The 13,648-nt window shown below is 42.4% G+C and overlaps 2 protein-coding genes across 13 annotated transcripts in view; one reads left to right on the top strand and one right to left on the bottom strand.

Moving 5' to 3' along the window:
- LARGE2 (LARGE xylosyl- and glucuronyltransferase 2) overlaps positions 1 to 1,446 on the top strand; it is a 51,160-nt gene extending 49,714 nt beyond the window's left edge. For all 5 annotated transcript variants that reach the window (XM_075837945.1, XM_075837942.1, XM_075837943.1 and 2 more), the window contains one exon: positions 759 to 1,446. In XM_075837945.1, coding sequence (XP_075694060.1) covers positions 759 to 956 — 198 coding nt within the window. In that variant the 3' untranslated portion in view covers positions 957 to 1,446. The remainder of the gene's footprint in view (positions 1 to 758) is intronic.
- A 10,480-nt stretch (positions 1,447 to 11,926) lies between these two features.
- The window catches only part of PHF21A (PHD finger protein 21A), a 103,243-nt gene continuing 101,521 nt past the window's right edge, over positions 11,927 to 13,648 (bottom strand). For all 8 annotated transcript variants that reach the window (XM_075837935.1, XM_075837939.1, XM_075837932.1 and 5 more), the window contains 2 exons: positions 12,919 to 13,022; positions 11,927 to 12,401 (listed from right to left, as the gene is read on the bottom strand). In XM_075837935.1, coding sequence (XP_075694050.1) covers positions 12,144 to 12,401; positions 12,919 to 13,022 — 362 coding nt within the window. In that variant the 3' untranslated portion in view covers positions 11,927 to 12,143. The remainder of the gene's footprint in view (positions 12,402 to 12,918; positions 13,023 to 13,648) is intronic.

Genomic DNA, 13,648 nt, shown 5'->3' with positions numbered 1-13,648 from the left:
CACAGGCCAAAAATGTAGGTGGCTGGCCGCGGCCAGCCATGTCCGTAATCGCGGACCGGGATTATGGGCACGGCCGTGTGCAGGGGGCCTTAGGCTTCGTTCACATCTGCGTTGTGATATCCGTTTTAGCGGTTCCGTTGAAATAAAATAAAAAAAACGAACAGACTGAATGCAACGGAAGGTAAAATGTTAGTTTTTTTTTTGACTGATCCGTCAAAAAACAGACTCTTTCCGTTTGTGTCAGTTTGTCATCGGTTATACTCTATTTTTAACGGATCCGTTTTTATCTTTGAATCTTTCTTGCTTTCATTTTTAGGCTTCGTTCACATCTGCGTCAGGGCTCCGTTCTGGCGTTCCGTCTGAGCTTTCTGTTAGATCGGAACCCTGACTGAAACCATAGGTTTCCCTTTGCATCACCATCGATTTCAATGGTGACGGATCCGGTGCAAATGGTTTCTGTTTGTCTCAGTTGTGCAAGGGTTCCGTGGTTTGGACGGAATCAATGGCGCAGTTGTCAGTATTCATTCCGTCACAATGGTGACAAACGGAAACCATTAGCAATTTTTCCGTCACCATTGAGATCAATGGTGATGCAAATAGAAGCGACGGTTTCCGTTTGCCTTTTCATTGAAGGGTTCCCTGGATGGAACTCCTCAACTGAAAGAGACGCAGATGTGAACAGGCCCTTAGATTGACTTCTTGGTCTCTTTAATTTTACAATATTATGACCAACTATGATCTTTGTCCTTTGTTCCCAGGGCTATGAACTAGTGGTGCTTCCTAACGCATTCATTATCCACATGCCTCACGCCCCCAGCTTTGATATCTCCAAGTTCCGCTCTAGTGAAAACTATCGCCTGTGTGTACAGACGCTCAAAGAAGAATTTCACCAAGACTTGTCCAGGAGATACGGCTCTGCTGCTCTTAAGTATATTGCAGCTGAAAGGAACCGGTGATCTTCAACTAAAGTTGTCCTGGAAAGATTTGACCTCGTATGGAACTTAAAAGACGGACGGCACGTCCCAGTCATACAGTGGTTTGGTTGAGTGTATAGATTCACTCTGTGCCTATAGCTATTATTGGGCTTCGCTGCCTCATTGAAGAGGGTACCCTGCATTTTCGTAGGGATCAATGTGCCTCTATAAAGACCAGCTGAATCAGCCGAACTATGAATTTTTTTTTTCTTCTGTGACACCTTGAGGCAAATCAGTAGAATTTCACCATTGTTGGAAAGAAGATGCTGATATGTAGTCCTGATCACTGGATTCTTTGACCACTGCTCCTGCTTGGATTTTTACAATACTATATATTTTATTTATTTATGACTGATATCCAGTGAGTAGCGCAGCAGGGACAGGATTCCTGCCTAATACTTGATTACATTTGTCTTTTTGTAAGAAAAGAAAACCCTATGCCAATAAAATTCTGTATGATTTTTTTAATTTATCAGAACGTTGTTTTTAGAGGAGCGCTCTCTAGGCATGCTGGAATTTTTAGCTGATGGAATTTTAGGGGTGCCTGTATACATAGTGGTCATAGTAGGTTTTACTGCAAGTTGCCACAATGTTGGGATATGATTTTTGGCTGCGCATCTTGTACAGGTAAGGGAATGTTCTAATCAGGTTTTGGCCCTACATTTAGCGTGGACGTTGGGAAAGCGCCCTACGTACATTCTAAACGTGTCCATAGGGCAACATTAGCCCGATGAAATCCAAGAGTATCCTTTTGGCCTCTGTCAGGCTAATATAGGTGTTTTTATTACGTGGCCTACGTGTGACGGATGGCACTATATGGCATCCGTCATAGATGTATGTTAAAATTAAACCTTGGGGAGCTTTCCCAGATCGGTAATCCTCACGACAAGCATCAGGTATAGCTTGACCCGGGGATTTGAGCCCTAGGGAAGCCCCTAACATCACTGTCCATACATGTACAGAGTCCCAAGTCAGAGCATTAGTAGTGCTCTGGCTGGGGACTCCGGGCCTGGAGAAGCCCCTAACAGCACTCTCCATATATGGACAGTGATGTCTGGGGCTTTTTCTGGGAGCAGAATCCCGCATTACAAAGCCTCTGATGTCACTGTCTATATATGGACCTTATATCAAGGGCTTTCTCAAGACAGGAGTCTCCAGGCCAGAATGCTTGCAAAGCTCTGGCCAGGGACTCCACAGTTGAAAGCTCCTGACGTCACTGTCCATATTGTTCTGCTCTTCTGACTGAGCAGAACAACAGAATGCCCCGACGCAGAGGTAAACAGGGCCTAACTGTTTGGGAATTGTTCCACAAGGTTCTGGCCGCTTATTTCAGATACCGCCCGGTATTATCCCTTGAGGAATTTGTAAAATTAGACTTAACAGTGGAGATTCAGTTTTGATAGGGCAGACTTGGCTGTTCTCTCTAGTCACAAGACTACAAGAAAAGTTTTTTTTAGTAATGTTTAAAAAATAGTGGCACAGTGATCACATGGCATGCTCACATGTATCTATATATAATATATGCCAAGTTTTGCTGCTGAAATAATTTAGTTGCGGTCAAAACACATTTTGACCGCGACGTGTGAACCCAGGCTTACACAGCAAAATCGCAGGGAAAAATGCATTTTGAGCGTAAAGTGGGAAACCACCCTCACTTGGCTGTAGGATCTAGTTGCGCTCCCCTGCTACCAGTGGGGTGGAAGTATGAACCTGCTTTCTGGTTAAAGGAAAACTACGCCTAAAAATGTAAATGACCACAAAAATGCCACAAAAATCATTTTGCTAAAATAAAAATAGGTTTAGACTGTCCCTACTTTACACTTCATTGCCAACAATGAAGGAGCAGTGAGACCTGGTTAAGTGCAGTGGCCCATTTAACTTTCTCCCAAAACAGCATCACTCCTGACCTGGACCTAAATTGCATTCTCTGCTCTAGGCATTAACCTGTTAACGCCGAAGGACGGATATATCAGTCCTCAGCAGCTGCTAGTTCGCGCAGGACGACGGATATATCCGTCCTGTGATGGCGTGGGTACTGCCAGTGTTATACACAGCCTGGCTCCTGCTGCAACTGCCGGAATCTAAGCGCGCTCCGATTCCGGCAGTTTAACCCATTAAATGCCGCTGTCAATAGAGACAGCGGCATTTAATGTGTTTGACAGAGGGAGGGAGCTCCCTCTGTCACCCCATCGGCGCCACCGCAAAGAAATCGCGGGGCGCCGTCGGGTTTCCATGGCAGCCGGGGGCCTAACAAAGACCCCCAGGTCTGTCTTCAGCAAATGCCTGTTAGGCTATGCCTCCGTCATGACCTAATAGAGTGCCTGTCAGTTTTATACTGACCGCAATAATGCTTTGGTATACTAAGTATACCAAAGCATTATATATGCGATCAGCAGATCGCATAGTGAAGTCCCCTGGTGGGACTAAAAAAAAAAAAAAAAAAAAATGCAAAGCAGTTAAATAGTTTGTGGGGAAAAAAAAAAGAAATGTACAGTCAAAATAAAATAAAACTTATTTAGTAAAAGTGCCAAAACAAAGAACACATACACATATATGGTATCCCCGCGATCAACAACTTGAACAATAAAATGAACACATTATTTAAACCGCCGGATGAACGGTGTCCAAAAATAACGCAAAAACCAATGGCAAAATTCTCTCTTTTCTCCCATTCCCCCCATAAAAAATTAAAGTTAATCTATAAGTCCTATGTACCCCAAAATAGTACTAATGAAAACTACACATTGGCCCGCAAAAATCAAACGCACATACGGCCACATGGACGGAAAACTACAAAAATTACGTCTCTTGGAATGCGGCGATGCAAAAACAAGTCTTTTTTCTAAAAGGGTTTTTATTGTGCAAACGTAGAAAAAACATATAAAACCTTTACATATTTGGTATCCCCGTAATCGTGCCGACCCATAGAATAAATTGAACATGTTATTTACGCTGCATAGTAAACGGCGTAAATTTATAACGTGAAAATGAATGCTGGAATAGCTGCTTATTTTCAATTCTCTCCTAAAATAAAGTTAATAAAAGTTAAATCGATATTATAAGCATCTAAAAATGGTACAATTACAAAATACAACTCGTCCCGCAAAAAACAAGCCCTTATACGGCTATGTCGACGGAATAAAAAAAAAGTTACGACTCTTGGAATGCGACCGTGAAAAAACAAAAAATTATTCTTGGTCATTAACGCGCAAAATGGCCTGGTCATTAAGGGGTTAAAGGAACACTCCAGGCAGAAATAATATACTGTTATGCTTCATGCAAGTCCTAAGAGGGCAGTGGCTGACACAGGAATTCCCAAGAGAATACATGTGTCATGATCTACTCACTCAGGCCCTGCTCTAGGCAGAATATCACAAAAAAACATCTTACCTTTAAAAAGATCCAAGTAAAGAGATTCAGTCCACTTGAACCTGGTGCTCTTGATCTTGTGAATTGACAGATCACTGGCACTGGTCTGTAGGTTACGGCTCCAGCTGTCTTTGCCTTGGTTGACTTGGCATGTGGGGCAGCCGCAGTGCCCTATAAGTCTCACACTGTGCACACACCAGAGAATCAGCTAATACAACAGACCATTGAAATGGGTATATAGTATGACCTGTGCATCCCCAGTTTTTGAACTAAAACTCCCAGCATGCAATAGGTTACAGGCTACTGATGTAGATATCATTATACATTGCATTAGGCCTCCTGCGCACGGTGCGTACTTGCTGCAGAATTTCCATCGGAATGTTCCATGGCATTTTTGAAACATGATTTGACATGCTGAAGATTTAGAATCTGATCTGCACCACGATTTCTGCATGTTTTTTCTGTGGATTTTTTCCGTAGTATGTGGATGAAATTTGTTTAAATCTCATCCACTTTGCTGCTACTGTAATATGCTGCAGAAATTCAGTTGAAAATACACGTGTGCAGGGAGCTTCAAAAGTCAACAATCTAAAGAGACCTATAAGAAATGATGCCGCCTGTTACTATATAAAACAGTTGCATTTAAGAACATCACATTCTTTGCCCGCATTTTCAGTAGTATCATGGTGTGTTGGTTTTTCTATCCACATGCTAAATATCTTGCCATAGATAAAATTGTCTCGGTCATTAGGTTAAAAAATAATCATTAAATGTAGCCAAACGGTTTTGATATTGATCAATGTAGAATGAATGGCCTGCAGCATCTAAGAGAGAAAATGCACTTAGTGGTAATGCGGCGCCCTCTGCTGGCAAACATGAGCTGGCAGGGATGGAATTTAAATGCAACTACAACACATTCTGGTATATGGTTATCACTTCATTCAAATGTTTCCATATGCTTTAAGACTATTTTTTTTTTTGCTAAAATAATGTATTACGGTGTTAAGTGCAACTTTTATATGGGTCTTTATTATAAAAAAAAATAAATAAATTATTTAGAGAGAGAGAGCGCTTCTATGTATCCTGGATATATTGATTTGGGTTTCAGCGCAAGATACAGATTCTGTCAAGTCAGCGGGACCGACTGCTTCAGTGTCCAGTATCCAGGATACATAGAAGCTGTATCAAAAAATGTTAACATTTTTTTTAAATTAAAACTTGCACTAAACACATTGAAGACTTTTTTCTTTTTCAGAAACAAAGGGTATATGCTTTAAGCTCTTAAACTACGATCAGCGGTTCACACATAATATTATATAATCCATTGTAGCAACCACCCTGACAAAACCGAAAATACATGGTCATAGCCCCAATCAGGAGGCTAATGCACGCATCATCATTTAATCCCTATCATTCACATTCAATTCAATGAGTAAACAGAAGAAAGGTCGTTCACATGGTGCGCTTTTAGCACGCATTTTTTTTGTTTCGGTTGATGAACTCCCATTGAGAGACATGTGTTTATCTACCAAAACAAAAACGCACCATGTGAACCAAGACTAAAAGTCAACAACAATACGTTAATCTGTTTTATTGCTCCAATGCATCTAAGCAAAAATAAGACAAAACTTTGCAAATAGCCTTGATTAAAAATTATTCTACATAGGAGCTGTAGACACAAAACACTAGGTAGTGTCTCCATGGTTACGTACAATAAACATACTGCGGTGTGATCCTGCAGTTGTACTGAGCCTTACCGCTCGCTAGCAATGCATTCGATAGGTAAGCCAGTAGTAGGGAACAGATAGAAGGGATTATGACTGCCGGATCAGACTATACAGTGTTTATTTGTGACCATGGAGACACATAGGTCTGTAGTGGAGCTGTATACAAAAAACGGTAGATTAATAGACTTCTTATTTTTGTATTTTAGTTGAATTAAAGCAATTAAACAAAGCGAGACATACCGTTAACCCTCTATGGACATCTTACCGATACCATTAACCCTCTATAGACATCTTACCGATACCATTAACCCTCTGTGGACATCTTACCGATACCATTAACCCTCTGTGGACATCTTACCGATACCATAAGTGGACAAAGTTGTTTTGGAACACATATACACAGTATAGAGATATATACATATAATGTGGATAGGAAACAGCAGTTGTAATAAAATGCTATAATGGGATGCAGCGTCGGCATTGCTGGGTTTGAGGCTGTGGATACACGCGGTCAGTAACTGCAGATCCCAGTACAATATCCTGCAGTGTCCTCAGAATACAGAAGTCATTACACCACAGTTTTCATTCAGTTTTATTTAATAAAAATGTTAAAATAAATAGATACAAATTGATCAGACGCTCTGTGTTCACCCCCCTCCCCCCACCCTACCAGTTCCCTAAACTCTAAGCACAGTTTTACCAAAACTGAAAACACAGACTTCCAATTTTACAGAGAAGGCAGAGTATTTGCAGTTCACTACCATTGGGCCTGGAAAAAAATATAATGTATATTTAAAAAAAAAAAAAAGCAAAAAAACAAATGAAAAAGTTCCCATTACAATAGATAAGGAACGCCTCTCAATTTCATACGAAAACTTAATTATACATTTTTTTTTTCTATAGAAAAAAGGTATGTTACAATATTTTCTTAATTATGATATTGACATTTGACGGCTTATTTTTAATTTAATTATTTTTTATTTTTACCCTAAAATGCAGCACAAGAGACGTGAGTGTTTCCTCACAGAGCAGAGTGTGAGTATACGTATACCAGACACTATCTGGAAGTTTTCTGTATTAATAACTATTGCTCCTAGGCTGAGAACAAAAAAAAGGGGCGACTGAAATGTAAACAAGGTTGAGGAGATCCGAAGCAAAAGACGGGGGTGGGGGATGGGATACTGAGGTTAGAGATACTGCTCACATGTAGGAGTAAAGAAAGGGGCAAGTACACCGTTGGGTACTGCTTGGTTCTATGTCATTAACGCACAGGGAAAGTGTCACATTTTGTGACTAGGAAAGGAAAAAAGGGTTGGTTTCCTACATATGATCCATAAAGAGCCCTTGCATTTATAATTGGGAAAGAGACTTTGAAAGGACAGAGGAGGTACTGCCCCTTTAACACTGCATTAAGAGAAGCGACGACTAAGAGCCGACATGTTCTAGAGTTCCGACCGAAGAGAGTTCACAACTGAGAAGTGCATTGTTATAGTCACCGCGCCATAGTCCCTCAACCATCTAAAACCTGTGTAGAGAGGATCACCCCATAAAACAAAAATGATATGGTTCAAAGGACGCCATACTTGTCCAGAAGTCACTTAGATCCTAAAAAAACTATTTTCTATATGGAGTTGGGTAACAAAATGGTTAATTCCACTGTGTGCACCTTAAAGGGACACTAAAGATCGAAACACGTAGCGAAACATTTGTGTTCTTGATCCTATTCTGTCCCAAAATTCGAAAGGGTCCAGTGCTAATGCATGTGAAACAAGCCGTTTTGGAAAAGGGGCAGAGATCAGATTGCTACGTCTGATTGGGCGGCAGCCTGCGTTCACATCTGCGTTGTTTTTGACCGCAAGAATAGCGTAGTCTGCAACGCTTTTCCTGCCAACAAAAACACTGACGTACCCATTATAACTCCTCATGCACACGACCGTATTTTTGAGTCCACATTTTTGCAGACTCATCCTTTTCTATGGCCCCATGCACCCGACCTTGATTTACACGGATCGGTGAGGGGACCGCAAAAACTCAGGACAAGTCATTTTATGGTCCGCAATTGCGAATTAACCAATGCTGGTGAATTGTTATGGATCCATGAGTACGGATAACACACAGATGCACAACAAGGGTTTTTTACGGTCCCATGGACCCGTGAGTTTGTGGAGTGCAAACCAACGCGGTCGCATGCATGAGTCCTAAGTCAATAAAACGGATACCAAGAAATCCTAATAAATTCTAACATAAATCCGTTGTAAGGAACTGATGCCATGGCGCGAATGTGAACAAAGTCGTATAAATTATTATACTGTTCTGTCTGATGGAGACCAGAAGAGCGGCCCCCGCTGGCTCTAGGAGACAGTGTTTGTCATACTGCAAGGCAGGTTTATTTGTATTTAGTGTCCCTTAAGAAGCGCAGCCAGACGAGGAGGAGGCATGCGACAGACCACCCGGATTTGACAAAAGAAACAACAAAATAAAAGCTAGCAGTGTTCAAGTAGACCCTCCACCTTCCTAAACGGTGTGGACAAAGTTGTGCCGATACACAAGAACTACAGAAATGATCCATGTCATGATCTATGCATACACAGAGAAACCCGCAATGATAGGGTAATGCAATAAGGCACTTTGGGACGTGCTCACTGCATCTATTCCTGTGGGGAGTTCTCATACAGGGACATACCTGCCTTACAAGACTTCATCTAGGTCAAGGATGATGGAGAAGCAAAAAGCAAAAGATCAGCGCAGCGAACGCACCAGCAGCCGGCTTTAGCCATAACCTCGCTACCGAAACGATGAACGTCCCTCATCGGGCTGATGAGTGCCATGTTTTATAGTTGCATGCAGTTCAATGGGCACTAAAAAAAACATAATTAAACATAAAGTATGAAATTATACAACGTGTAAGACTCCGTATAGAAATATCCCAGATTTGGCGCCATCTTTTTACCTCGATGCTTCGTGGATGATCCGGGAAGAAATTCCCCCCAACTCTGGTCACTGACATCTACCCCTGATCACTGCGGTCAGGACACTCGAGTGCAACCATTAACCAGTGGCCTTATAGAGAGAGTGCTGCGGACACCCACCCCCTCCCCCAGAAACAAGCGATCGATAGAAGGTTTCACAGCATTAACTTCCGATACCAAATACATACAATGTAAACTATTAATCAACATAATAACACGGTGTTGGCAACAAACTGCATAGCAGAAGGGTGAGCGGTTCAGAGAGAATATTACTGTATAACAAATCTATTTGGAGGATCTATGGGACTTGAGATTATACAAAGGACTGGATATTTGCAACATCCAAATTTTTTTACTAGAACGTTTAGACCCTGGATTATTGGGAGGTCCCAGATTAAAATATATTTTGGGACAGAATACACAGATCATACGACCCTGTAGCAAAACTTTGAATGGGCCGATGTCCCCGTTGAGGCTCCAACAAACGTACCATTTTTTTTAATGTCCATAATATAGATTTATAGAGTGAAATAATAAACTTCTGTCTGCAGTCACCGTTAGTGGAGCTCACTGTGTTTTAGATTTATACAGAGTATTGACCTCCCTGCATAAAGATTGTTACTGCTCCCAGTGAGTCGTCGTCGCCCCCTAATGGCGGCTGCAGGCAAATGCTAGGACTATGTTTGCTCTCACATTTGGACCTGTAGTTAGTTGCAGGGTCTGTACACCACTTTTTTGGGATTATTTTTAAGGGTATTGAATCAAGTGGAGGAGGGGATTAATATTTACTGTAGATCTGTTATGAGTAAATCGGGCGGCGGTTTAGATCTGCGTTAAAACCTCAGTTGCAGATTAGGTCAGCGTTGATGGGAAGCATAGCGCTATCCTGCCAGCCAAGGACGGACACCAAGATGGAACCCAATATCCATAATGTGAGTCACAGGACTGATGCGGAAACTGCGTTCCGGTTTCCATTATAACCACCACTAAAGCCACAATTCGCATCCGCTGACAAAGGGTAAGTGCAGCTGTATGGGATTCCCAATGGTGTCCATGCGGTGCCATCTAGCACAGTAGGGCAGATCTTTCTCACACCATTTTCAATCGTTGCCACTGACGTGACAGGAAAAACGTCAGCGCAAATAAAAGTAAAACATACCCGAACATGAGCTATTGCTTATTCCAGTTCTTAAAGCCGGTGTCATATGGACACTGAATATTGATCGCTGAAGCACGTCAGTCAGAATATGCCGCCCCCCCCTCTCTCTGTTTTTCACACCACCTGTGTGGTACAAATCTAAATCTCTGCAGTTTTACATTTTTATGTATTCTGATATTTTGATCATATACAAATAAAAATTCCTGCACATGCCTCCATTTTATTAAATGAACCTGCCACTAGGATGGGACCATTCACCTTTATTCCAGGTCCCTTAATTACAGTTAATTTTGCCCAGTAACCATCTTCCCTAAGTGCTGAACACAGGGCAAGAGCACCGCTTGCTGCATATGCCCGGCCCCTATTAACCACCTGGCAGCGGAGCCGAGAGGTCACGCCAAACACACTCCCCACAGGCTTTGCGTCTATGAAACAGATGAAATCTTCTCTTCCTGACTCACAATTCATTGGGGGTAATAAAGAGGTGCAACTGTGCCCACTACCTTGGCAGGGAATCATATAGATGTCTAAAAAATAGAGGGCGCTTGTCACCAGGATAGACCCACTTCAGACGATGCAGGATTTGTCTTTTGATACATGATTAATCTGCAACCCATATACTTGATTCTGCGATGTGCCGCACATAAATACAATTAGGCCACATCCATCTGAATGGATTGCAATGAACCAGCGCAGCAAGTGTGCCCCTTTTATGGTTAACATTACATGGCCGTCAGAAATTCCTATTAAAAACCATAGATACTGCCCAATGAGAAATGTATGAACTCCGATAACAGTGCACGGAGGTGTCTTATTTCACCAATCTACTGACACTAGGAAGACATGTTTGTAACATTTTGTACCTGGGCCTCCTTAAGTCAAAGAAAAAAAATAAAATACCCTCCGGTATCCACAGACTCTCTATTTCCTACCTGCATTTTATTGGATGCCTGCTGTAACTATTGGACACGTCGGCTGGGCAGCGCCATCACAACCGTTGCAATATCTATAGTGTCATAAATTTGTCTAACACGTCGTGCAGCCAGAAGACAACTTGTGTTCCCCAGTGAGGTGTACCCCAAAACCCACAAAGCCTAGTCTGCATTGCTAATACTTCTGCATTTTTTTTTTCTCTTCATTTTTTTAATGAACGCACCGTATAATAATTATCTTGGTGGTAAATAACCAAAAATCCATTTCTTATGGAGATGCTGGCACATGTTAAAAAAAAAATAACAAAGAAACAAACAGCTACTCCTACACCATGATGCAGAGACGGGCATTCCCTTCCACACTCTACTATCTAACGCAGCATTTATAGACATGTCGTTTGGCGAGGCGATTGCCGCCCCCGCCAGGAACTATCATAAATGAACAATAGTACCTTAAATACTGACTAAACATCCCCTCCCCCTCCCAGCTCCCTCCACTTTCTTCTGCCAGGCATTCGTAAGAGAAGAAGAATATATTTTGTAGATTTTTTTTTTCTCCTTTTTTTTGGTACATCACACTGACTTTAGTAGACAGGGAAACGTTCCTAGTCTTTGGACTGGTATGTATGCCCCCCTCCCCTCAACATAAAAAGTACACAGAAGGAGGAGTTCTCAGAAGCCCACCATGTCCACACATCCACCTTTAAGAAAATAGCAAAGAAAGAAAAAAATAAAGATTGATATCTATGGTTGCTGCGGAGGCTGCTGCAGGCACACACTGGTGTAAGATAGAGAGTAAAGTTAAAGATTTGTTTCTATTTGTCACTTGGCATGGTGCTGGCAGGACGCGCCAGCTCACACGTGGAACACACAGAATAAAAGGTTGATTGGCAAAACTCCAGTGCTTACGTCTCGGTCCTGGGATGTAACCGTGTTTATGGTCCAGTCTCTCCCCCAGGAACTGTTCAGACGCGGCGTATCTTTTCAGAGTACCTTTGCTCACAACAAATGGGTCACTTGGCCTCTTCTGCCTGGCTGCAGTTCTGGACACAGTTGGGTGATGGGAAAGAGGCTGTGACTGGATTGGGGTCTGGAGGGGGGCTGTTGGCAGTAGAGGTACAGTCCTGGCTGTGGTTAGAGGTCACCTCTGAGTTAATAGGTTTGGTGAGGTCTATATCCTGAATGAGCCGGATAAGACGCTTCACTTTGTCCAGAGAGCTGTGCATGTCTTTTTGCCGGGACAAGATGCTGTTCTTCATTTCCATGCATTTCTAGAATACACAAGGTGACCACGTTAGGCTGGATTCACACGAGGTCATTACGTCCGTAATGGACGGAACGTATTTCGGCCGCTAATCCCGGACCGAACTCAGTGCAGGGAGCCGGGCTCCTAGCATCATAGTTATGTACGACGCTAGGAGTCCCTGCCTCTCCGTGGAACTACTGTCCTGTACTGAGAACATGATTACAGTACGGGACAGTTGTCCTGCAGCGAGGCAGGGACTCCTAGCGTCGTACATAACTATGATGCTAGGAGCCCGGCTCCCTGCACTGTGTTCGGTCTGGGACTTGCGGCCGAAATACGTTCCGTCCATTACGGATGTAATGTGCTCGTGTGACTCCAGCCTTACCAGGATACTGCGATCATGGTCATGTCTGCTCCTCAACAAATTAGCGTGGTTTTCCCACCATTAGCAATAGTGGACGATGAATTAAATGTGTCATCAATTAACACAAACGTAAATATTTCTGCAATAAACATATCGCAGAGATATTTGACTAACTTACCGTTATGGAGTTGCTGAGTTGTTTTACTTTCTGCTCTAGTTGCTCTCGCTCCTGCTTCAGGTCTGTGCTCCACTTCAGCAATTTCTGCTTCTCTTCTTCTTTTGCTTTGAAACAACACAAGAATGGTTGGCAGTGAGATTGTATACAGCGTAAACAGGACAATACATACATCAATGTCTTAGATTTTAAGATCTTGCTCACAATTATCCACACGCACGAAACATTTTCTTGGCCGGCATAACAAATAACGGCAAGTGAAAAATGTGGAACGGCAACCCAATTGTATTTGGGTGATATGATTTTTTTTCTACAAGCTCCAGAAATCTGGCAGAGAAAATGGACATCTTTAACCTCCTGGTTCTTTACTGTTCAGAGTGTCCGAGACTCATCACCTCCCTCATATCCAGTGGTACCTGGATAGATACCTTCAGCTTAGACACGCCATTCGTTCTCAATACCATCTCCAAGTACCCCCTTATTGGCATCTTAAAATCACAGGGTCCCAAAGGCCTTATATTTGCACTATACACATCTACTCTCAGCTAAAGTGACCTCAACCCCACTACGAGTATATGACAAAGTGGCTACTACACATTCCAGACCTTACCCCTGCAGATAGGACTTCTGCCCACTTAGCAGTCTCACCGGCGATCATTAACAAATTGATCCAATTATGTATTATACATCAGGACTACTTGACACCCACGAGATTACATAAAATGGGCAGGAT

Source organism: Rhinoderma darwinii, chromosome 9, assembly GCF_050947455.1.
Source record: "Rhinoderma darwinii isolate aRhiDar2 chromosome 9, aRhiDar2.hap1, whole genome shotgun sequence".
Lineage (NCBI taxonomy): Eukaryota > Metazoa > Chordata > Amphibia > Anura > Rhinodermatidae > Rhinoderma > Rhinoderma darwinii.
This window is presented reverse-complemented; position numbering and strand designations above follow the sequence as displayed.